The 25131-nt window shown below is 50.0% G+C and overlaps 2 protein-coding genes across 7 annotated transcripts in view; one reads left to right on the top strand and one right to left on the bottom strand.

Moving 5' to 3' along the window:
- Positions 1-17780, top strand: part of SH2D4A (SH2 domain containing 4A) — a 31386-nt gene extending 13606 nt beyond the window's left edge. For all 3 annotated transcript variants that reach the window (XM_073340311.1, XM_073340310.1, XM_073340309.1), the window contains 8 exons: positions 792-945; positions 2561-2726; positions 6766-6846; positions 8429-8567; positions 10122-10338; positions 12240-12370; positions 14797-15017; positions 16722-17780. In XM_073340311.1, the coding sequence (XP_073196412.1) occupies positions 851-945; positions 2561-2726; positions 6766-6846; positions 8429-8567; positions 10122-10338; positions 12240-12370; positions 14797-15017; positions 16722-16814 (1143 nt within the window). In that variant the 5' untranslated portion in view covers positions 792-850 and the 3' untranslated portion in view covers positions 16815-17780. The remainder of the gene's footprint in view (positions 1-791; positions 946-2560; positions 2727-6765; positions 6847-8428; positions 8568-10121; positions 10339-12239; positions 12371-14796; positions 15018-16721) is intronic.
- A 2661-nt stretch (positions 17781-20441) lies between these two features.
- The window catches only part of CSGALNACT1 (chondroitin sulfate N-acetylgalactosaminyltransferase 1), a 90822-nt gene continuing 86132 nt past the window's right edge, over positions 20442-25131 (bottom strand). For all 4 annotated transcript variants that reach the window (XM_073340298.1, XM_073340300.1, XM_073340299.1 and 1 more), the window contains one exon: positions 20442-22622. In XM_073340298.1, coding sequence (XP_073196399.1) covers positions 22339-22622 — 284 coding nt within the window. In that variant the 3' untranslated portion in view covers positions 20442-22338. The remainder of the gene's footprint in view (positions 22623-25131) is intronic.

The raw sequence follows: 25131 nt of genomic DNA, 5'->3' as shown, positions 1-25131 counted from the left end.
ATAAATTGGTTAGTTTCTAAGGTGCCACAAGTCCTCTTTTTCTTTTTGCGAATACAGACTAACTCGGCTGCTACTCTGAAAGATAAAACAGTTTCTAGTAACTAAACCAGCTAGACTTGGTTCAAGGTGAAACCCTTCTCACATTTCCCAGCAACAGGGCTGACTAAATTCCTAGATCAGAACCCCTCCAAAAGTCCAAAGGCTGGTACCTTTGTCGTCTTAGGTGAAAGAGGGAGTGAGAGAGAGAGAGAATACCTGGGGGAGGGGGGGTGTTCCTCTCTTTTATAGTCCAGTCACCCTTTGAAATGCATTTTCCTGAGGGTCACCTCTAGATAAAATTCCTTCCCGCTGTGAGGGTGGAGACATGGGTCTTGTGGTGGAGGCGGTTCCGTGTTGTTTGTTCAAATGCAAATCGACCTGTTCCTGCCGCCCCTTCATTGCCACTTGACAGTTGATTGCCAGTTAACTTTGACAACACCTGGCTAGAGGCATCAGCTTGTCTTTTGTCTTTGAGAAACTAGCTTACCCCCTCCCCAGACAGGTCTGGTAAACATACATAAGTCCCGATTTCAGCATACGTTCCTAACTCTCCACGGAGTGTTACTACACACATTTCACCCTGTTGTTGATCAGGGAGATATTTGTACAAAATATGCCTTGAGAGGTGTCATTGGAAAACTAAGACTAGTACCAGTGTGTGTAGGGTGTGAATCCAGGGGTGCATTCGGTCACAGGGGGCATGAGTGCCACGGGAGCTTTTGTGGCCAGTGCTCTGAGTGTTTGTCTTGCAGTGCATGGGAAGTCGGTGAAGTGGAAGCTCGGTGCCGACAGCGAAGTCTGGGTCTGGGTCATGGGCGAGCATACGTCGGATAAGCCTTATGATGTGATCTGCGAAGAAATCCAGGCACAGAGGGCTCAGCAGCAACAAGAAGCAGGGGAAGCCAGGTAAGGCAGCACTCAGCCCCGGCCCCAGGAGCCGGTTGGACAGGTTTGCAGTTACTGCTGTGGTGTCTCCTCCGGTGGGTAAGGCGGAAGGTGCTTTTTAATAGATGATGATCAGTGCAAGATAAAAAGGAGAGCTGGAATGGAGCAAAGTTCTGTGTGTTTATCCCCTGCAGTCTGTGGGGATTTCTACATTCTCTCTCCACCCACACTACATCCAGAGGGAGGCATTGGGTCTTGGCTACATGTGCCTTTTAGGCACTTGGGCCTAGATCCTCACAGGTAATTCGGCCCTAATTCCCACTGATTTCAAGGGGAGTGAGGTACCAATATATCTAGGAAGATCTGGGTTTGGGCCCTAAAACTGGGCACTGGAGTTGCAGGGCACATGCCTGGGAACAAGCACATGGCCTACAGAGAGCCAGATGTGTGGTTTCTTGCCTCTGGGGCAGAGGGAGCAGCGGTGAGGGGACAGGGAGTGCTGTGTGGGCGAAGCACTGTTTGGGAAGGGTGTATCCCTCCTGTCCATGCTGGTGGAAGCTGGGAAGGCCCTAGGTGGGTGGCACAGTGGTCTGGGTGCATTTGCTCTCGTTTGAAAATAAAGCCAACCCTGGGGAACACGCCTTGGACTGAAGTGTCACGGGGAGCTGTGTTTACTGGCTGGCTCACAGGCCCCAATGAGCTGCTTCTTGAGAATCCCTTTGGCAGGCTGCTGGCTCCTCTACCAGCTGCCCATGGCCGTACCTTCCTCCATGTGGGCATGCGGCTGGGCTACCTCCAGGACAAGCCCTTTGAAGGCGCCGGCCTTGGCCGTCCGCTCCCAGGCAGGGCAGCGGGGTGTCTCCCTGAGGAGATGAGGCCTGAGCCGTCTGGGAAGGCTTCTGAGGCTGCCAAGTGATCTTGGTTCGGGGCTGGCCCCCGGGGTGGGGAGGGGGGATGGGGAGGCTTGGTTGCTAATGTTGTATGCAAATCATGGGAGTGAATTTGGCTACTAACAAATGATTTGCAGATGACTCTGACCATCAGTTTAAATAAAGGGGGGATTGAGCGCTGGGGAAAGGAGCTGGTTGGTTGGTTTTGCCTGCTCTGAGGTGGCAGTCGGGGGACGAGGTCCCATGGGCACCTGGTTTGTCCCAGGCCATTTGCAGATGGCGGAGGATGCAGACTAGCGATTACGTGGGGTCTCCAGATGCCCCCTGCCTCCGGCATGCAGGAGCCCCTCTTAGCCCTGCTGCCACATCGACCCGGGACTCTAACCCCAACCCTGTGCTGCTGCTCCTGAAAATACGGCCTTTAAACGGTATCTATTTACAGCGCTATGGGATGGTCCCGTGAAAGCTGGGGTGGGCAGCATCCCAGTCATCACCACAGCTGATATTTGGGAGTGAGTTCTTATGCCAACAGGTATCTGCCTGCATGTGGGTGCACAATTAACTGCAGTGAGTGATTACTTTAACCGTCCGTGCTCCTGGTGCTGAGACATAGGGCTCATCTCCGTGAGCTGCTGCTGGGCCCTGGAATTGCTTCATTGCCATGTAATTTCCATTCAGTAGTTTGGAAGGCGGAAGGCTGAAGGCGATTGATTCTATTCCAAAATTCCTGCTTGCTGTCTTCACAGAGGAAGTCAAACATTCCTTGAACGAGCTGTGCCATGGTCCCTGCATTCTCAGCCAGCAGCCCTGGGCGGGGCAGATGCCAAAAGGAGGGAGGAAAAAACTGGACAGAGGGAGCAGGAAGATGTGATAACAGCTGCTAAAAAGGAGAGAAGCTGGGATCGTGCTCAGGTACTTGTTTTCTGTTCTAACGCTGCTCAGAAGTGCATAACTTCATGAGGTGGGGGTTGCAAAGACTCTGTTGAATGGGGCCAGTGTTCAATAAATTGAAACATGGATTGGATAAAGGCTCCTTTTGTCTGTTTTGGAAAAACCATGCAACTCAGTAGAGCAATCTTGAGGGGAAGGTAGGATAGTCTTGTGGCTGAAGTACTAGCATGGGACTTGGGGGATCTGGGCTCTGTTCTGAGCCGTGCCACCCTCTCTCTGTGTAGTAATGAGCAAGTCACTGGTTTTTCTGTGCCTCAGTCTCCCATCTGTAAAATGGGGATTATAATACTTCCTTTCTTATCTTTTGTCTGTCTGTTTAGACCAGGGGTCGGCAACCTTTCAGAAGTGGTGTGCCGAGTCTTCATTTATTCATTCTAATTTAAAGTTTCGTGTGTCAATAATAAGAATCCATACAATCCATGCTGAGCTGTGCCCCCTCTTGCCCCTGTCTGCACCCCTCACTGCCCCAGACTGGGGCCAGCTGTAGAGCCCCGGGCTGAGGCCAGGAGCAGAGCCCCGGGCCAGCGGCCAGGACCCCAGGGTAGCAGCAGAGCCCCCCGGACCAGTGGCCGGGACCCGGGGCTGGAACCCCGGCCGGCAGGGGGCCAGCGGCCGGTAACTCCGGCCGGCAGGGGGCCAGCGGCCGGTAACCCCGGCCGGCAGGGGGCCAGCGGCCGGTAACCCCGGCCGGCAGGGGGCCAGCGGCCGGTAACCCCGGCCGGCAGGGGGCCAGCGGCCGGTAACCCCGGCCGGCAGGGGGCCAGCGGCCGGTAACCCCGGCCGGCAGGGGGCCAGCGGCCGGTAACCCCGGCCGGCAGGGGGCCAGCGGCCGGTAACCCCGGCCGGCAGGGGGCCAGCGGCCGGTAACCCCGGCCGGCAGGGGGCCAGCGGCGGGCTGAGCGGGGACGGCGGACAGAACTCTGGCTGGCAGCTGAGCCCCCGGGACCGGTGCCCAGGACCCGAGCAGTGTGAGGGCCACTGAAAATCAGCTCGCTTGCCGCAGGTTGTCTACCCCGGTCTAGACTGTGAGCTCTTTGGGGCAGGAACTGTCTCTCACAGTTCGTGTCTGCACGTGTGCACTGCCTGGCCCAATGGAGCACTGTCTCTCAGTCTGGGACTCCTGGTGCTACTGTAATACGAACAATAAATAAACCTCAAGAGTCAGTCCTCTGCTGGGGTCAAAATGAGCCCTGATATTGCATTGTTTCGGAACCATCAGGAGTCCTCTTTATGGCATCTGAGCTGTTGTTTTGCAGGATGAGGAGCTATCCACAATGAAAGGAACATTTCAGGTGCCATAGCAATTTCAATGGTTTCTATGCCTGGCATTACCATCCCTCCACTAAACTAGAATGGACAAAACTAAGAACTCCGGGCCAAATTCTGATGACTCCATTGGAGTTTCTCTAGATTTCCACTGGTGGAAAGAACAGTTGAATTTGGGCCACTGATTTTATTCTGATCAATAAATAGAGCTAAAGAGGCAGGTTTCTGTTGAGATCAAAATGAATCCCGATGCTCCATAGTTTCTGATGGATGTTTAATGGTAAGATGAAAAATAGCTGGAGATGAATGTATTCAAAGTTGGATTTTTCTCCTCAGCGCTCAAGTGCTAAAGCGAGCATGTGAGGTCAATGTCCGCAATTGGCATTTCTAAAGTGCATACTTGTATTTCTTTTTATAAAGTTAAAACTATTTATGACTTCAAAAGCTGGATGTTACACTGCTTGGGTCAAGCTTGTTGTTGAGAATGTTTCCTGTCTGGCAATATTTTTACCATGGGATTACAAATAAATTATTTTAAAGTGGTTGGAAAGAAATCAATTAGAGATGCCTTGTAGTATTAACCACTTATTATAATTCATGGAGGAAATAGAACAGGCCACTGAGCTAAATAGCTATTAACCACACATATCACTGGCATGATTAAGGCCTCAGCCAAAAGCCATTCAAGTTAGTGGAAAGACTTCCATTTTGTCCAGTGGAGTTTGGATTAGGTCCTTAGTTGTTACTATTGTGTAGAATTGCAAGTATATGTACAAAACCACATGTGGCTCTGTCATCAATGTACAAAAGCAAGGTAACTCAAGGCTTGGTTTTGGCCACATTGGGCCTGAGTTGTCAGCAAGGCATCCATGAGGTAATCTCAGTGTTGCCAGCTCTCATGGTTTTTATTGCAAGTCTTCCAATGTGTGGTGGTTTTCTTAAAGTCTCAATTCCTGGAGTCATGGGATTAGGTGAGAATCTCAGCTTTATTTTCTCCCTGAAGGAGTTTTCTGTTTCTTACGGTTGCAGAGAGGAGCTTAAAAACATGCTCACTAAAAGCTCAAAAACCAGAAGGGAAATAATCCTCCCCACCCCAATTTTTTAAAATCTTGTGATTTTTAAGACACTCTCATGATTTGTCAAACCCTTCATTGTTTTCTGAATGCCTGAGACTGGAAATCCTGAGATGAGACATAGGCCAAGATGTGGGATGGGCATTGTGCTTTTAAGGATTGTCCTTTTTTACACCTCCATTGTTCTAATAACTGATTTGAGAACTATTTATATGCGTAACGGCATCTGAGCATTTTGTTGTTTTTTCACCTGGGAAAGGTGAATGATTTCCATTTCCATGTCTCTGTCTGAGCAGAGCAGGGAGATATGCCTGTGTTAATATTTAAGGGGGAATAATGGTTCTGAGGAAGGGGATATCAATAAAGTCACACAGTGGAGTTCCGGAAGAGCATTGTTGCCCACACCAGCAGAAGTGGCTTTGACCTCCGCATTCAGTTCTATGTGGGAGGGTTCAGAGATAAACCCATCTCTGTTTGTGTCAAAGTACAAGAAACCCAAGATAACCCAGCTCAATAACTGGGATTCTGGCTGCTAACAAACTCTCTCAGCAAGCAGAGACAATGGTTTCAATTATCGATCCATAGTACTGACATGGTCCTTGTCACCACAGGATCCGAGCACCTCTCACTCTTCAACACACTAATCCTCCTAGTAGCTTGTGAGGTAGGGCACGGCTGTTATCCCCATTGCATGGGTGGGGGGGCCGAGGCACAGAGAGGCTAGGTGAATTGCCCAAGCTCACACAGGGAATCTGTGGCAGATCAGACACTTGAACCTGGGTCTCCCAAGTCCTAACCCTGAGGCCTTCCTTCCTCCCCATTCAGCCACTGCCTTTAGGAGGGCCAGGCCTTGACATGGGCAGGCCTCCATGTCCCCTTGCTTGGTTATAGACACTATTGAAGGAGAGTTGTATTCAGAGGGGCGGGCTCTAGAATACAGAAAGGGGTTCATTCACATACGTACAGAGCTCTTTCAGGCTACAGGGGTCCCTTCTTCCTTATCTCTCTGTCAGAGGTTGGGGGTGTCCCAGGCTCTGAAGTTGTGAGGTCCTCAAACTTGGTGTAGGGGCTAAGGGTCACCCCAGTTTCAGTGAGATGCAGTAGAAAGGAAGGCTGGGCTTGGGGCTCAGGCACTGGAGTGGGGCTCATGAGAGCTGAGGTCTGGTCCCATCTTTGCCACAGACTCTGTGTGTGTCCTAGGGCGAGTCACCTAATCTGCATGTCTCAATTCCTCATCTCTGAGATGGGGATGCTGGTTCTGTCTTTCACCCACCCTTTGCCTTTCCTGTCTCTTTACGTTGTAAACTCACCAGGGCAGGGACTGTCTCTCACTTTGTACAGCGCCTAGCACAATCAGGCCCCGATCTTGATTAGGGACCAATCCCATTTGATGATGAACTGCAGGGTCTGGAATAAACGACGTGTGTGTGAGATTCCCAAGGAGGGAGCAGTGCGTCCAGGGACCGCCGTGAGATGGGCATTAGAAGGGCCACCATGTTCTTACTATCTGGAGATATTAAAAAGAGTGTGATTTTTAAATGAAGCCTCCAGCTTGATGTTTCGACACAGGGACCAGAGCTGGGCTGACGTGTATACTGACTGTGGAGGAATGGGAAGAGCTCCAGGGCTAACGCTGGGTTTGTTTGCCATTGAACGTCTAGGCTGCTCCCAGTAAAGGCAGAGATGTGCACCAGATGTTGGCAGATTCCAAGGCTCAGACAAGGAAGTACGACTTTCAGCAGGTAAGCAGTGAGCCCGGGTGCTTCTAACGTGCCCAGACAGGGGGCTAGATTCTGCTCTGCAGCCCCGCAAGCAGCCACAGCTGGCCAGGGGCACTCACCCAGCCTAGGTGGCCCCTCAAGACCCATTGCTGGCATAATAGCTCTCAGGGTGGTTACGTCTCTTAAAAGCTAGGGAGCATTGTCCGCCCCCACCCCAGACAGGCAGAATGTCTCTGGCCCCCACCATGCAGGGCACCGCCTCCCAGCACTGACTAATGTGGTACCATAGTACCAAGAGGTCCCCACCATCATAGGAGCTCCAGAAAAATTTTAGTGTGTGCTCAGCACCCACCAGCCACAGCGGTTCCCCGCCTCTGCTCATCAGCTGTTGGGCGGCGCCTCCCAACAGCTGGTAGGGGGCAGCATCACTACCAAACAGCTGTCTGGCAGGTCAGGGAGGGCTTTGGGGGAGAGTGGAGAGCGGTGGGTGGGCGGGGGCCTCGGGGAGGGGGCGGAAAGAGGCAGAGCAAAGGTGGGGCCTTGGGGGAAGGAGCAGAGTGGGGGCCAGGCATTGGGGCAAGCGGGGGTTGAGCACCCCCGGGGAAAAGGTGCCCACCATGACTGAAACCCCATGCGCCATCCTGCAGCAGTGAGTTCCACTCACTGCTTCTACGCTGCATCAGAGTGCCTTTTATCCTCGAGCTGCCGGCCTCACGCTGCAGCTAGCAGCCCAGGTTTTGGGCTAGCAAAGGAGGGGCTGGCCCTTTTTCAGCACACCCTTGATCTCAGCAGAGTCCCCTCATATTCTCCTCTCCAGGCTAAATAACCCCACTTTGGGCAGTATTACAGGTTTGCCAGACGGTCGCTCTTGCCCGTCTCTGGCTGTTTCCGATGTTTGCTATGTCTCTCATGAGTCAAAGTAACCAGGCCTGGGACTCAGGACACTAGCAGGGGATGCACTATTGACCAACAGGTCATTGCAGCATATTCACGCTTCGCAGATTTCCTGTGTGCAGCTGTGCCCAGGGCAGATACAGCCAAAGAGCTTTTCCAGGCTGACTCCAAATTCTCTTTCCTCCACAAACAGCTCTGAACCTGGTGCAGGAGGGTCTTAAAGCAGAGTTGGCAATGGAAAAGGGGCTTGCTGTGTCACGGGGTGTGAGTGAAATAAGAATCAATAGGATATTGTAAGGTCTCAGTGAGCCCTGAAATGGGGCCTTGGAGGTCTTTGGCAGCTGCTCTGGTCTGTGTGGAGGAGTGGGCCGGTGCTGAGCCAGCCGAGGATAAAACAGCCTCCCAGAGCGCTCCTTGGCACAGCTCAGGATCTGGCCTTTAGAGTCATTTAATGTCACTTCTTACCCCTCGAGCTCAACCTGCCCCGGGCTGACGATCTGCGTAGCCTGTGCCCACGAATGGACTCCAGAAGCCCTCATGCAGCGGGGCTCCCAGGTAGCAGGGAGGAGGAAGCATCGGTGTCTTGGGGAACCCCACGTATTTCACAGGAGTCCCTAAAGAAATGAATCCCCGGAGTCCAGAGACTGCTAAAGGCAGTCGGCAGAAACCAAGCCGGGCACCAGGCATTACACACGTTGTCTCCTAACAGGGGAAGGAAAAGGCAAGGAGTAAGCCCGGAGGGATGAGAACAGCTGCAGAGAGGGCACTGCACACTGACACCAACCGGAAGGAGGCCCAGGAGTCAGGGCAGAAATCGGATAAGGATGATCCCGAGTGGCAGGAATCCTGTAAGAGATGCTGGCATTGTCCATTTTTCTATTCTCCACTTCCTTTAACTGGCCAGATTCCTCTGTGGAATCGGAGCTGGTCGCATGGCTGATGTACGGGGCCTCTCTTGATTAACGCATCGTCACTAGATAGCTAGGCTGGCCACATGTCACCTGGCTCTGTAGCATGAAGACTAGAGGTGGTTGGGAAATGGAGTTTTTGTCCCATGGGAAATATGAACGTTTTGAAATTAGTTTCCCTTCAGAATTGCAGCAGAAGGTCAAATTGTCAAAAAATTTCATGGAACGAAAAATTCTGAAAAGTTTGAGGGAAGATGCTTGGGGGGAGGGATAGCTCAGTGGTTTGAGCATTGGCCTGGTAAACTCAGGGTTGTGAGTTCAATCCTTGAGGGGGCCATTTAGGGATCTGGGGCAAAAATTGGGGATTGGTCCTGTTTTGAGCAGGGGATGGGACTAGATGACCTCCTGAGGTCCCTTCCAACCCTGATATTCTATGATCTATGATACTTTCAGCCCTGTGGTTTGGCTGGGGGGCTGTCTCTGTAGGTCAGGGCAGAGCTGCCCCTGCTGTCTAAGATTGCGGTTCCATATTGATTCCAGAAGTCTGCTAGTACTCTGGGGCAGGTGTCTCTGGCTGTGCCTTGCGAGGGGGCGTTGCCCTATAGTTAGTGGTTGAGGGCCAGATGCTGCTGTGTCTCTGGGTGTCCAGGAGATGGTGATGGTGTATTACAAATATGTCTCACTTCAAGCTAGGATTTTTAAAAGCCAGGTCCTTAAAGTTAGGCCATACCAAGGCAACTAAATAACTGGCCTGATTGTCAAAGTACCAAGCGTCTAGCAGCTGCCAACTGGGAACCACTGGGTGTGTTGTATTTGTGAAAAGCGGGTGCTACTTAGGTGACTAAATAGACACTGCATCCCCAGGCAGTGCCTGCCCTGGCCCTGGCCCAGCTCCTGTAGCATACCCATTTACATCAGTCCTATGCTGGGGCATTTTACGCCAGCCTTATGCCATCATACCCCAGCTTGGTGCTTTTCACCCTACATTCCACCACCTCTGGATTCATCGCCAAGCAGCAGGGCACCGTTACCAAGGTCATCGGCGCCCTGGGACCTAGTCAGTTTCAAAAGTAGTTTGAGGGCCTACAAGAGCCCCTAAATCCCCCACTGATTGTTGTGGTTTCACAATCACCTTTTCCTGCCCTTTGGTGGATTTTTATCCCCGTTTCTACATGAAAGATCTACACAAATGGCCGTGTGTGTGTGTGTGACTACATGGGCAGTGGTGTCCAAACTTTCCCCCCTTACCCGTAATGAAATCCCTCTGCCCTCTCCATTACTGCACAGCCAAGGTGTCCCCAGGAGAGGAGCTTGTGCTGGGGGCAGAACTGGGGATGGGGGAGGAGCTGGGGCTAGCGGTGGCCTCAGGGCACAATCTAGCCCATATGAAATAAGCAACTACTTAGCTTCAGTTTGCCTGGGGGTGTGGAAAGGGGCAGAAGGTTTCAAAGCCTCTGGGTGGGAGCTGACAGGCAAGCTGCCTTTCTGTTCCAGTGAGGAAATCCAAAGCTGCTGATGAGAGGAGACGCTCCATTGCAAAGCAGGCCAGGGAGGACTACAACAGGCTGTCACTGCAAGGGATCCGCAAAGGGAAGGTAGCCGAAGTTTCCAAGACTTTTGGGAGCAAGGGGCACAGCTTGCCCTCCCGTCCTGCCCTTCCACCCAAGCCTAAAACCCTAAACTCTGGGGTAGCAAATGGGAGGCCCAACAGGTAAGAACTTCCCCCGGTGATTAAAGTGTCTGGGATCTTTCTGTTGTGGGACGGGGATGGTAGGGGTGTTCTAGGCCTTAGAGATTAAACCTTCATATGCTACCATGACACCTTTCATCAGACACCGTCTGTCTGCACTGCATGCTCTTCCAAGGCAGGGTGCTATGGACAAGACAGATCTATTCCTTATTAGCAAAGATGATGATTAACCAGGACTTCATCTCTTTGAAGTATTTAATTAAGGGTACAAATCAATGTCAGCTGGTGTAAACCCCATGGTTCCAGCAGCCCTTGTCTCAGGAAAGTGAAGGCTTTGGGTTCCCCTGGCAATATTCCCCCTGAAGTGACTCCAGTGTGTTCCCTCTGATTCCACACATTGGGCCAGACCCTCAGCTTGTGTGTGGTGGCCAAGCTCTGTAAAAGGCAACCCAGTGAACTGAAAGGATCGTTGACGTCAATGGAGCTTGGCCAAGGGGACATGTGCTGCAGCCAGGGTGCATGGTACATGCTTGCTGACATCACAAATTGGTACCAAAATGCTACAGGATTCTGGGATCCATAGCCACTGATACCCAGTTGTCTGGGTTCTTTTTTGGTTCTGAGATCCCGGGCACCCAGCCCTGTACTTCTTCTCACTGGAAATGGGCAGCCTCCCCCAGCGTTGGGGGCTGCTCTGCTGGGACCTCTGTGCTTGGCGTCTGCTCCCCCTATGTTCCATCTGGCGGGAAATACTTCACCCTGACCCTCTCCCTCCCTGTAAGCTCACCTCTGGGGAGAGCTGGGTTAGCAGCTGCCGCCTCAGTTTTGGGGCTGCACAGAAGGGTGCATGGTGTCCTGACAGTGACAAGGCTCCCGGCCTTGTCCTACCTGGAAACTGCAGCTGGGGCAGAATGGCAGGTTGTTTACGGGTGCGTCTGACCCCAGGGGCTCCTGGATCTGCACTGACAGAATTGGTTTGAACCTTTAAAGCCTTACATGGCCTGGAACCCTCTCCTCTGAGAGATCCCCCTCACAGCTGAGATCTGCCAGGGCCCCACAAGACAGGGACAGCTGGCAGGGGCCCACCATGAGCCCCCTAAGGGAACTTGTCCTCCCTTTAGTTTGAAATAGCCCCAATCACTGATCTGCCAGCCATGCTGCAAGGGCCCCATGCGCTCCAGGCTGTGAGAGTGCGCTGGCTCTGGGGGCAGATCTCCTATATTTTGCTGCTGGCTGCTGTAGGCATGTTGATTTAACAATTGAGAGTGAGGGATATATAGAACAAGCCAACAATTATCTATCGGCTTTCCTTCTCTGTGGAAAATGGCTTTGTGACGAAGTGGAAATCTTCACAATTTTTCTCTCCATTTTTGTCTATTTTTAGTTTGATTTAAAAAAAATGAAGTTTTCTGGGGTTTGGCAAAAATCTGGGGAATTTCAAAGAGAAATTCTGGCAAACTTGTGTGTTCAGCATAGTTTTCCCCAGGGGAGAGGGAATAAATCCTCTCGTAGCCAGCTCTAGTTGCAGGTCTGTGTCCCAGCTGTGTATTTAAGAATTGTCAATGAGCTCCAAGAGCCAGGCAGAAGTGCCCCTTTCAATGGATGTGAGTACCTCCAATAAATAACACAATGATTTCAAATGACCCTGGCGTAAGATCTGTATTAGGATAGCTTTAATCCATCTAACCAGAGAGCATCCGTGCCTCAAGATTTAAGCAGCTGCTCTTTGGCAAAGCTAACTTAGGTCCTCAGGCCTAGGCTCTCAAAGGTATTTAGGTGCCTAACTGCCATTGATTTTGATGGGAGTTAATTGCCTGCATACCTTTGGGCATCTGGGCCTCAGACACTGCTGTGATGAGCTCAGAACTTGAATTCTGGGGTGTGACCTCACTGTACAAACCACGAGTCTCTTGGAACCGCAGGAATCCGGGCGTGCAGAGGACCATCTCCACTTCCACCCAGGAGAGCATCATCAGGTGGTTTAAAGAAGAGCAGTTACCTCTTCGGGCAGGTTATGAGAAATCCACGGACAGGATAGCACCCTGGTTCCATGGTGAGTGCTGCAGCTTCCCAGCCCCTCTCCTGCGCTAGGACAGTGGTCCGTGGAAAGCCACCCCAGGCCAGGTCCATTCCCAGTCTGAGAAACGTCTCCAGACACCGTGTGCCCCAACAGCACAACGGTAACCCACGCTGAGCACAGACAAATGGCAGCTCACACATTATACTGAGTGTCCCCTTGCCAAATCTTCGCTGCCAGACCCTGCTGCTATATATCATGGACAGCACCTTTCCCTTCACCCTGTGAGCAGCCTCCCACTAGTGGAAAATCTTCAGCCAGATCCTCAACTTCACTTGAAGTCCGTGGAGCAACTACATGTTTAAAGCCAGGTGCTAAGCGTCTTGCTGGATCAGGCCTAAAAGATCATTTATCATATGGTGTGGACACTTGGACTGCAAGCTCTTTGGGGTAGGGGCTGCCGGCTAGTTCTGTTTGTGAAGCACCTAGCGCACTGGTGTGCTGGTCCATGACTAGGGCACTTAGGCCCTACCACAATACAAATAATAGACACCAAGGAAAGACAGTGTCAAGGCGCAAGAGGCATGCTGGGTAGAGCGATGACCCAGAATGGGTAGGAACAAATTTGGTCAACCTCTTCCAATCCATTAAAGAAAGTGACTGCAAAGTGCTTTGCTGATAGTCCCTCTCAGCAAGGAGATCTAGCTGGGGAGGCAGCGTCATACAGTGCAGAGGGGGCAGGCCTGGCACTTGGGAGCCCTGCATTCTACTCCTGGCTCTGCCAGAGACCTGCTGGGGGAGCCCTGGCCAAGTCATTTCCCCTCTCTGCCCCTCTAATCGGGTAGACGGGGCTGGTCAGCTGTGGCAGGCAATCCACATGGGAGAAGGAAAATGTTTTCAAAGCAAGAACGTCAGGCCTGGCCAGCTGTTTTGCAAATGTTGTGCCAATCACACAGGCTCCCTGTGTCTGCTCTGCCACCCCCTGCTAATGGGACAAAGCCAACCAAGGAGAGTTAGCCTATCAGAAAAGGAGGGGCGTATTTCCCACCCCACCAGGAGGGCATTCCCAGTTGATCCACTCTTCTGGATGGAAACTTGTGCCCAAACGGCAAATGTAATTCACAGCTTGATGCTTCTGGCTGCTTATTGGACTGGCTTAAAAGACCTTCCACGTTCTGTACACGAAGTGTTGCTTTCTAAGCTAAGCCTCAGCAGGGCACTTGGCAGGGAGCAGTGCCATCAGGGATAGGGCACTAGCGTGGGACTCAGCAGACCTGGGTTCTGTTCCTCTGCCACTGACTTGGGGAAGTGATGTCTCCACTCTTTGCCTCCGTCTCCCACCAGGAAAATGGGGTTAGAGATCTCAACCATTCTCCGTCACCTGCTTTGAGATCTGCAGCTGAAAAGAGCCCAGAGTTGTATTGACTATACCACTAAGGGAAGAAGTAAGGCCCTAGCACGTGTCCTGGCTTAAGGAGGTGGGTGGGGGTGGCCATGGAGGAGTTGATCCAACGATTCTAGACCAAGCAAAAGCAACAAACCTTAAAAATGTCAAAATCATTGGGTCCCTTTACTGAGCACTTCAGTGAGGAGTGTTTGCTTGGTAGAGCACATCTGCAATCATGTAATATTAATGTATGTTGCATCTAAGGGTACGTTTCCACTGCAGTCAGGCAGGCAGGCCGGCCGACCTGCACGAGCTCTAATCTAGCTAGTGTGGCTAAAAGTAGTCATGCAGGAACCCTGGCTACCCACTCTTGGCCTGTACTGCTGTGACGTCTTTGCTGTTCTGAGTCATGCTAACTGGATTAAAACTAGTGCCCTGCCCCAGCGGCAATCACACCTCTCATTGCAGCATAGACCTCTCCTGAGACACTAAATCCCACACGTTGTGCACTCACTCCATGTGGGCGTGAGCAGAGTTGTTCTCTCGGCTGATGTGACAGCCAGTGCCAACGGGAACAACTCACGTGCGACGAAAGACTCTGAAGGGGCACCAAGAATGTTATACACATGAGTTCTGTGCAAAACAGAATGGGCGTGAGCATCCCCTACCAGCGTGCTTGGTCTCTCTACTTGTGAGTGCGTTTCCTCGAGAGGACTAAGCAATGAAAACAAACTATAGACCCTAGGTAAGTGGATTTACTGAAGGACAGCGAGGGCTTCTGTATGTGGAGACTTTACCAGCAGCCTACTCTAGCTAGCTAAGGTATTTATCTGCCTCCCTTCTTATCCCCCTTACCCGACCGTGCTGTGCAGCTCCTGCTAGCCCGGCCACAATCTGGCCTACAGCAAAGTGGTGAGGTTGTGAAGTCCCGCTGAGACGTACAGCATGATGTCAATGCTACAGATTAGTGTAGACTGAGGGTTAAAACCGAATCCTCCTTAGCAGTGTTACATTCAGCCCTCCACTCCCCCCAAACTGCTTCTCTCCCCTGAGCTCTTTGGTTTGGTTTTGGCAGGTATCGTAACCCTACGGCAAGCAGAGGAGCTGCTGAGCAAATCGGTGCTCGGGAGCTTTCTGGTCCGGATCAGTGAAAAAATCAAAGGCTACGCACTCTCCTATCTGTCCCCGGAGGGCTGTAAGCACTTTCTAATAGACGCCTCCAGCAACTCCTACAGCTTCCTGGGGGTGGACAAGTTGCAGCATTCAACGCTGGCCGACCTTGTCAACTACCACAAGGTGAGCCCCTCTCCATGCTTGTAGTAACAATTCATCTTTGTAACTGGCCTACAGCTCTTCGGGGCAGAGGCTGTCTCTTTATGTCCGTACAGCACCGAGCACAGGTTACCATAATGCAAATGAAAGCCACCAGCAGGCAGAGGCAAGTTTATCAACAAACCAAACCAGCTTTTCTGGTAAACTTGTTACATGATTTGGAACTGTCCCTACATTTTTCCCTTCCATGAACCAACTGTGTGCCAGGAATTGTAGGGTTACAGGGCAATAAATCACCTTTCCATTCGATAAAAGCAAGGCATCACGGGCAGCAAAGGTAGTGCCGAGCAGAGCGGAGTGAAGCAGGCTGGGCCTCTCTTTGATATAGTTTCCCATTGCTTCGGCTTCAGGAGTCCGTATTTCTCATGTGCCAAGCTCCAACAGTGGGTATCAGTTAGTGGAGCTAATGAAGGTCATTTGTGGTCAGCAGAGGGCCAGTTGGAAGGAGTGTGTGTTTGGGGTGGGGGTTGCCCTGGTGCAGCACCCAGGTCATGCATCACATCAACCCTAGCGTGAAGGCATAGGTGGCACTTATTGGGCAGCTGGCCTTGTGCTGCCCCTCTGCACAGGACTGAATTTCACCATCTGAGAGCTTCCTAAACATTCAGTCGCTCTGAGAAGGTGTTTCTGGGGACACTGCAGGCTGGGTTTTGGCTTGTGATAGACAAGACAGCCAACTTGTAAAGCAAGAAGCAGATCTTGTTTCTATGGGACTCCCACGTTGCCGGTGTCACTTGGTGAGGGTACAGCTCCTACTGACAGGAGGCGCCAACTCACTGAATGTATTTAAACTGGTTTTCAAGCCCATTTCAGTGAGAAATAATGAGTTGGTGTTTGGGGAAGCTCACCCCTGGGCAGAGGGCTGGCACAAAACCAACGTGCTTGTTCCACCTCTGTTCTCAGAACAGGACACTTAAATGCTGGTTAGGCCACTACCTGGGGTGAATATCACCCCATGTTAGATGAGAGACACCTGAAACGTCCTTAAGTAACACTACCGTTCTCAAAGAGACGCTCCTACTAGCGAAGCCCACACTGGTAGCAAAAAGAAACGCTGGTGCCTTTGGATCCACCCACCCCCCAGGCACGGTGCTTTAACAGATGAGAATCCATTTCCTGCTACCAGTGGGGAAGAATGAAACATGGGGCGTGCAAGGGGAAGCCAGAGCTGAAGAGGGAGGGTGGGTAGCAGTCTCATTGGCTCACTTTTGTAGTGTCTGGGTGAGCAAGGGGAGGTAGATCATGGCTGGCTTGATGCCTTGCAGTACCTGTGTTGCAGCAGAGGAAAAAGACCGTCCCTGCTCCAAAGTGCTAACCGGCTGTCGGGAGGCTGCTGCCAAGGAGGAGGCAGAACGAAGTGTTAAAGCTCCTCTCAGTCTGAGGGTGTTGGATTTCGTCATTTAAATTGTGATGTGAGGCCCGGCCAAGGCAGTACAGGACCAGATCCGAAGCCCACAGAAATCTACAGGAGCCTTTCCGTTGACTCTGGCAGGCTTTGAACTGAGCCCTAACAATATCAATGAAAGATGATTGGGCTAAGTCCCAATTGGGCTGGCTCAAAGTCCATGGAAAGATGTCTCTTGACCCCTACGGGCTGTCAATCAGCCCCTAAGTGCATCTGTGTTCATTTCAGACGGTGGAGTTTAACGACTGTCCTTTGGCCAACAGGAGGAGCCCATCACTTCTTTGGGGAAGGAGCTGCTACTTTACCCATGTGGCCAGCAGGGCCCGGAACCTGACTACCTTGATCTCTTTGAGTGAAAGCCTCCGTTCCCACCTTGTGACACACACCCATGCCTTCCCCGAATGAACAGATGAACTGTTATCCGAGAGACGGACCCCCAAATGCCCAGCCAGCACCGATGAAGTGAAATACTCCGCACAAGTGTCTGTATTTGAAAATGTTTAGCAGCAAAGCAGGGAAAGGGCAATTACTGCTGGGAGCTGCTCTCTGTTAGCAGCATCAGGCCGCAGCATTCAGCAGCCTAGCAAGCCATGAAGGAGCGCTGGCGGCTTCAACCTTACTGGAGTAGGGTTAGCTCAGGAAGAGAAGGAAGATACTGCCATGTGTTAGTGACAGTTGGCGTAAATGGGCTCTCTCTGATTAAGCTGCATTTTGCCCTCAGCTATTGCAGCATAAATTGCCATTAAATGTGATGATGTGGGATGTTTGCCAGATGTGCAGTGAAATTGGTATTTTAAACTCCAAAAGGGGTCACCTCTGTTCAAAGAGGGTGGAGCCACATCAAGGAGGGGACTTGGCCCCCTAGGGGTAAATTGCATAATTGCAGCTCAGTCCTGCAAGGGGCTGAGTCCTCTGGAGTCAGTGGGAGGAGCGGTCGCTCAATGTGCTGCAGGATGGGGTCCATCATAAAATCCACCCCATGCAGAGGGGCCAGCACAAGACCTCTGCAGTGCCTGAGCCCACATAAGCCCTGAAGGTAGGGCCCCAGTGGGGCTTACTCAGTGCTGCTAAGCTTTGTGCTGGCCCCTCTTCACAGGGGGAAGAATGATGCCCTTTGGAGATGGGAGGGAAACAGCAAGTTTCTTAAATAAAGAAACCAAGTTGGAATCTGGCTGAGAAGTTTTAATTCTTGCACACAGAGCCTGGGCTATTTTACATCCAACCTCCTGGGGAGCCTTTTACTGTTAGTATTACTCAAGTCTAATGTTGACATGAAGAATGAGACATGCCTGCCAATAAAGTACCCGGGCTCCTTTCTGTAATGTAACTGTTTATCGAAGTCCTGTCAACACATCTCATGCATATCACACTAAGGCACATTTCTGAGATAACTGCTCATGCTGAATGTAGCTGGGCCTTCTACTTTTCTTTGACATAACAGCTGAACTTGTATTTGTCCTAGAGAGCTGCAGTATGAAATATCAAGGCACAGACTCAAAGAGATGCTAAAACGTGTCTTATCAGTACCAGGGTTGTTGGTGCATATTATGAAAATCAGATGAAGTATCTCCCTTCCCTCCACTAAAGATGAGAACTTGCAAGCTCTGTGATCTTCAAAATTGTGAACAAAAATCAGTCCAGTTTGAGTGTAAATTACCTGTTCATTTCTCCTCTTCCATGTGGCTTGGGGTTGTTCTGCAAAAACTTAAGAAAACCATCAACACAAAGTCCTTCAGGTCATTTTGAAAAGGGTATCTGACACCTTTCTTCTATTCTGTGTCCTATGGAATGTGGTGGATTCTCCATCCCTTGAAGCCTTCAAATCAAGAGAAGGTGTCGTTCTAAAAATAATACACTTTAGCCCAGCAACAAGAGATGACCTTGCAGCAGGAAGGACTGGGTGAAGTTTTTATGCCCTGTGCTAAGCAGGAGGGCAAATTAGATGATCACCATGGACACTTCTGGTCTTAAAATGTATATGCTGCTTAACCACTTGCCACACGGTAGAGGCAACCTCTATCACAACACGCTGAGGATTAAGGGTTTTTTTACATAGGAGAATGGTCATAGCAGTAGGTCAAGTGTTTAAGAGATTGTTGATCTTTGCCAATCCGCAGCAGTTATTGAATCATTCCAGGCTCTAAAAGCTTGCCCTCTGAATCATAAACACTCTTACAGCTTAGGAAGAGCCCACAGTTCATGCTCATCAAGTGAAAAATGACATGCCTTATCTTGTGTTGTGAGCAGAGAGCCACTCTGAAACCTGCCAACATGCACCGACAAAAACAGCACTTTTGGGAAGCTTAAGAAGAAAGAAGTCATACCAGACACTGACTTAGCCACCTGCTTTTGCCAACCTGCCGCTTTCTTCAGTGCAGGAATTTGAGCCAAATCAAGCAAAACACCTTGACGTTTTTGAGTCCATGGGATTTGAAACTGAATGTTCCGGCACAGACTGAATATCGAGCTGACTCTGGAGCTGTTCAAAAATTGCAGAACAAGGATGTGTTCCAGTTCTGGAGAAGCCGGATGGCCAGATTCCCAGCTCTGTCCGTCGTTATCCTGTGATGCTCAGCAGTACCAGTCAACAACTCTGCCTCCTAGCTGGGCCCTCAGGATGAGCGTGGCAGCTGCTCCAGCTTTTTGAAATGCTGTTTCCCCTGGAAGAGTCGTCCCCTCTGCAGAGCCCAAGGATAGTAGCAATGCAACTATGCAGGGAGGCCAGGCACCTCCTGCCCTATTAGTGGACCATGCAGCCCACAGTTTGGGGGGTAGGGTGTGTGTGTGAGAGAGAGAGAGAGAATTCTTGCTTTGGCTGTTTGTGTTTTCTCAGTAGTGCACACAGGTGAAAGTATCAGTGATTCACCTCCTTAGGATCAAGAGCAGGCATTCCCAGGAGGAGGAAGGGCAGAGCTAGCATTGTACAGTTAGTGTGGCTACTTTCTGTATTGTGTCGAGCTAGAACTGGCCTCTCAGAACAAGCTACATGTCCTATGCTGGAGGAGTAATTAACAAGGATTCTGTTCTCTCTTCCCCACTCCACTCCTGTCCTTGCTTTGTCTAACTTCTACAGAGGTGCAAACTGCAATTAATCACAATGTCCAGAGAACAGCATAGTTCCTACGTGCTGGCTGCCTTCCTCACCTCCTCATTAATGCAGTGCCATTACTCTCCAAAGCTGCATCTGCATTCAGGGGCCACCGCAGTGAGCATCAGAGTGATTGAAACAGCCTTGCTGCAGCCAAAGTGCAGCAGGATTACAGGAAAAGCTTGGCCTGCAGTGGTGTGAAAGGGGCTGGATGAAGATACTACTCCAGGGGCAGGGATGGATTAAAACTTAAAGGTGCTCAGATCCATCCCACACACAGCGCACAAGCGGGGTAGGATGGTCAGGCAAATCACATTTTGGGGGGCGGGAGCTTCAGACACTATCTCAGATACTGCACCTAGTCTCACGTCAGTTTACGGGGGCTGTGGAGACATCTGCGGTGTATAAAGGGTGTGAATTAAATAAGCCTATTGCTTTCTCCCCTACTGGTGCACAGATTTATCGATCATATCTTCATAGATTTGAAAACAGGACATCTTACATAGCTGGTGCTGCAGAATTAGCCTGCTTATACAAACATTTTTGGAAGATCCTACAAAAGTCTCTGAAATTCTTCCTCTAAGCATTCAGTGCTACCTCTTTGTAAAAGAGCTATTTAGAAGCCAAAGCCTTCCATTTGATATTTCTCCAGCACGTGTTTAAAGGCAGGGGAGGTTCTAGGGCTAAGCTATTTGAATGGTGTCCCTTTAATTCAATAGGCCTACATGATAATCAAGTTGTCTCACAAAACCTATTACTCATTTCTACCACATTTTAAAAATACTGAGCATACTTTCTAGAATTAAGTGTCAAGTAAAAAACGGTACTTACAATAGGGTGTTCTCAGTGTGTCCCCCTTGCAAAAGAATGCTTTCAGAGAGGTAGTATGCCTTCTGCACAATGTCCATATAAACCCTATTTTATTCATTGTTACGGTACTGTCTTACATTCTGGCTTTCCACCTGGTAAACACACAAATAATGACAATACAATTTTGTATCCCAAATGGCTTGAAAGAATCTGAAGCTACTGAACAATGAGATCAAGATAGGAAAACAGTAGGAAAGCAAACAGCTAGCCCATGCATCTGTTAGTTAATAAAATCTAAAATGATGAAAGAAACAGTCAACCTTAAAAGAAAATATTTTATGATAGCAATAAGACATGTTTTGAACAGTGCTGGATGCAACTATCAAACAAAACTCTTAAAATTAAAAAGCAGCTCAATTTCTGGGAAGCACTTCGGAACGCTGTCAGTGTATCAAGTCTTAGAGGCTCCAATTAATTCTTCATAAAATGTATTTCTTATATCACTTACAAAAAACTCCACTATGCATTGGGTAAAATACTAGATTTGGTTTATACTGAATACTTTGGTATAAACAAGTCCTAAAGAGGTCCTTCATTCATTTTGGTGTCTATTAGGTCCATCAATGGCTATTAGCCAGAATGGGCAGGGATTCTGGTCCTAGCCTCTGTTTGACAGAAGCTGGGCGTGAGCGACAGGGAATGGATCACTTGATGAGTACCTGTTCTGTTCATTCCTTGTGGGGTATCTAGCACTGGCCACTGTCGGAAGACAGGCTACTGGCCCAGATGGGCCTTTGGTCTGACCTAGTATGGCTGTTCTTATGTACAATATTCATTATTTAGAGTCTCTCATTAAATCAGATTGCAAATTATGCTCCTTTTTCTACTGGAATAGAACAGTTTCTCCTTCACTTCAGCTAAGTGAATTCTCTTCACCATGTCTCCAATAGAAAGAAGGTGTGCATTTCCAGCTGCTAACCAGTTTCAGGATAGAGACTTGACTGGCGAGAGAAATGGATATATTTATGGATTTATGATCTAAACGGCAAACCATTTTCAAAATGTAGAGGAAGGTTGTGCTATTTCTCAGTAAGGCCTGAAGTAGGAAACTTACATCTGCACAAAATAACTCACAAGCAAACAAATGCTCACTTTAAAACAAACCCAGATACTTAAAAGTTCTCTAGAACAGAACACACGGTAACAAACTAGTCCGAAGAAAGCTCCAAGCTATGGCTTTTCATTTTTGGTTTAATGTACAGAGTGGAGTATGACACCATGCTCCAGCATTTTGGAATTTTACTTAGATCTTTAGCTTTCTAGATTCTAGAAAGCCTTTTCTTAGACGCTTATCTCTATGAAACTAAATGTGAATGTGTCTCTAACTATTGAAGACTGGCCTAAATTTTCAGATGTGACTACTGATTTTGGATGTTACTTGAGCCACCTTTAAAGAGTGTTTTTTGAAGGGCAGGTGCTCTGTGCTTTTTGAAAATCAGGCCCCTTTTAGGTGCGTCAGGGTGGACACCTAAAATCATTCCTCACTTTTGAATACATAGGCCACGCAAGGCCAAGTCCTGCCAACACTTAGATGTATGAGCAACCCTACTAGAGTATATTAAAGATGGACATAAGTCTTTGCAGGATCAGGGCAGCAGTCATCACATCTGGATATTTCAGTGAAACGCAACACACCCTTTGTTAGGACGCACAAGTATCAAACACAAGGTACTGGTTTCTACCACCTTTCTTCTCGCTCCGCCTTTGTCTCCAATTCCATGGCAGGAGCCAGTGTGGGAAAGCAGGCTAAATGGCATATTCAAAAGCTCTGCTAAGGAAGGAAAGAAAAGGGAGTGCAAGCGTTTTCTTTTGTCTTCCTTTTCCTGCCAGCTCCAGCTTTTCTGCTCCAGATGTTGCACGCTCCTTTTCTCTTTAAGCAGCTACAGTCTGAAAATACAACCAACTAGTTTTGGGGTTTGGCTTCATGTCTTTTTGCTGCTGGTTTTCTGTTTGCGGAGGTGAGCCTCAATCTCATGCCTGAAGACTAGCATCCCCAGCTGGCCATGAGAAGCCTCATTCATGGCTTTGGATTGCATGCACATCTTGTACTGCTCCGGGGTCAGCTCATCTGGGCAGCGCTTTTCATGCCAGAGATGGAAGAGGCCCCGGACAGGTGTCCTGACCACGATAAGGTTGCTGTGAAGGTATTTGCGGTAGAGATGCACATCTTCTCCTCCCCAGCCTTTAATGTCCAGATCAAAGCCACCTAGTGCAAAGAAAATTAGACATAATTAATGCTAGAAATATATGGTCTCTACATGGAAACCGCAACCAGGAAAATCATCCCTCCTAGTAAGCCTAGAACTACATTAAAACCTCCAACACCAGTCTTACAAATGAGCAGTTACATGAACCATTTTCCTGACCAGAAGAAAAAAGATCCCATAATGAAAGTGTGGTCAGTGAAGAACAAGTTGCCAGCCCTTCACATTCTGAAGCCTCCAGTACATTTGGAATTCGCTTGGCAGTGGTTTGAAGAACAAAAAGAAAGCAATGCCATGCACCCCACAGCAATTTGTGCTCTGTGCCTACTGTTATTTTGAGATGTTCAATTTTACGAACTTTCTGATTTTTATGAATGCCTCAGTCCCCAATTAGTTTGTAAAACGGGGGTTCTGTTGCCCTACAACACCCCAGCTCTTTGTGGCCGTCAGCTGTGGCGCGCTTTACATTTAGACCAATTTCAGCAAAAAGCGTGAAATGCCAAACAATCCTACATTTTTAGATGTCTGTTTCCCTCGACCTGCCACTACAGACCAAACTGCTTTGTGTTTGCATCGAGCAGCACTTACATTCATGCTCTGTTTCCTAAACGAGAGCTCAGCTGAAGGTTGCAGTTGCATTTCCTTTATAAGCCTGGACCTCTGCAACGCTGGGGCAAAGCAGAGCAGAGTCAGAAAGCAAGTCAACCACTGGAAGCAGAGGGGGGAAAAAAATTCCTGCCTGTGATTTGCATTTCTCATTTTCAAAAGCTTCTGCTGGAGTCAAGGGCAGAACGTCCTCCATGCGGGGCTGGTGAATGAGCTCCTGCACCTGGGCTGCACTAGGCAAGGTGTGCGGCCCTTCAGGATACCCTGCAAAGTGCATCTGTTTGTGTGGGCTGGTGTGGAGGAGGGGGACAGAGCTGTGCCGGGGGGAGAGGAGTGATGTAGTTCTGCTAGCTGTCAGGTGGCGGGCAGGAAACCGCTTCTTAGCGTGCTGGTATGTTAGAGCTTTGGCCAGATGCCTCTCCTTCCTATCTGTACGGAAACTCAAAGCACAATACTAAACAGCCTGGGACTTGGAGGGAGCCCTCTGGCTCTGTTATTGGTTCTCTCCCCACCCACGTGCATTGTTTTTAGATGCCTCCTCGCAGCTGCTAAAGCAGCCAGCAGGTTGGAAATGCCTGAAATGACTCCAGATCTCCCAGTTCTGCCTCCGCTCCTGCTCCGGGGTGGCGGCTCTGACCTTGCTGACTGGTTGCAGACAGTCGTTCTGGAAGGGCTGCGTCTGGGGCAGGCAGAGGGCTCCCCCTTTCCATCATGCTCTGACAGCCAGCCCCCACCAGGCAGTTCTGCTCCCTCCTGGCAGCTTGCAGAGGAGCTCTTGGTACCAGAAGGGAATGTCTGGAGCAACCACAGCTTGGGGATCTCCAGATACTTGAGTTTCTGGTGGCTCCTGATACTCTAAGGCCATAAACTACTCCAGGGGAGCCCTGGCCAAGCAGCAGACTCCCAGCAGCCTTGGGGTGGGACAGGAAGCGTTGACTGCATCTCAAGAGCTTGAGGCAGGTGTGGCCAAGGCTTACTGTCCTGTGCAACACTGACATGGCCAACAGGGGCTCTCTGGACTCCCCTAACATCTCTGAGCCTGTCCCTGCTGGCTGCAGGATCTGGGTATATAGGTGAGCACATGGACTCTGGTTTATGAATTGGGATGAGAGGCTAGGAGAGGTGGAAGGACTGGGAGAGCCCTGGACTCTGAAATAGGCCCTGCACAGTCATAGTTGGGTAGCCAGCAGGGCAGCGTACGCAGCTCCTCTCTCACCACTGGCACTGGTTGCAGGGCGGCAGTTGGGTGGTGTCTAGAAGGAAAGCTCTGGGCTACGGGCTGGAGGTGCCTTTTGGGATGAAACTAATGGGAGTTTTGCTGTTGCACTCAGCGGTGCAGGATTTGTCCAGGATTTGTCAATGGTGCAGCTGGTGGTTGGCAGGGTGAAGATAATGGTCTGACAGGCTGCATGGTACCTGCTGTGAATGCCTCCAGGGAGCAGTGGGCCCATGGACCAGTCACAGCTATGCCTTACCCTTCCTGCCATCTGCAGCTGAATTCCCATCTGATGAAGAGGAGACTCCTGTGCACGAGGGCCAGGAACACTCACTGGGTCCCACTATTCACTATGCTCTCTAGGATCCACACATCCCTCTCCCTTCCACCCCAGTTAACCAAGCACTGGATGCTCACTCTGACTGCAAACAGTGCGGAAAGAAGCGAGCTCAGGCACTGTTTCTTCATCATCTCTCTTTGAAGATGTCAAGGAGGGAAGTTCTGTAATACCTAGTGAGATTTCTCCATCAACTAAGCTGTCCTCAGCTCTTCCAAATGCAAGGGCCCAAGGGACATTTTAAATAGAAAATTTTAAAAGGACTATATTGGAAACAGCTGTTTCATCATAATACATTTCTGATACCCAGGCTGAATTAGCCCTGAACAGTGTAAATGAACTGGATTCTCAG

The sequence above is a fragment of the Lepidochelys kempii genome, chromosome 4 (genome assembly GCF_965140265.1).
Source record: "Lepidochelys kempii isolate rLepKem1 chromosome 4, rLepKem1.hap2, whole genome shotgun sequence".
Classification (NCBI taxonomy): domain Eukaryota; kingdom Metazoa; phylum Chordata; order Testudines; family Cheloniidae; genus Lepidochelys; species Lepidochelys kempii.
The sequence above is the reverse complement of the archived record's forward strand: the minus strand, read 5'-3'. Positions and strand labels throughout refer to the sequence as shown.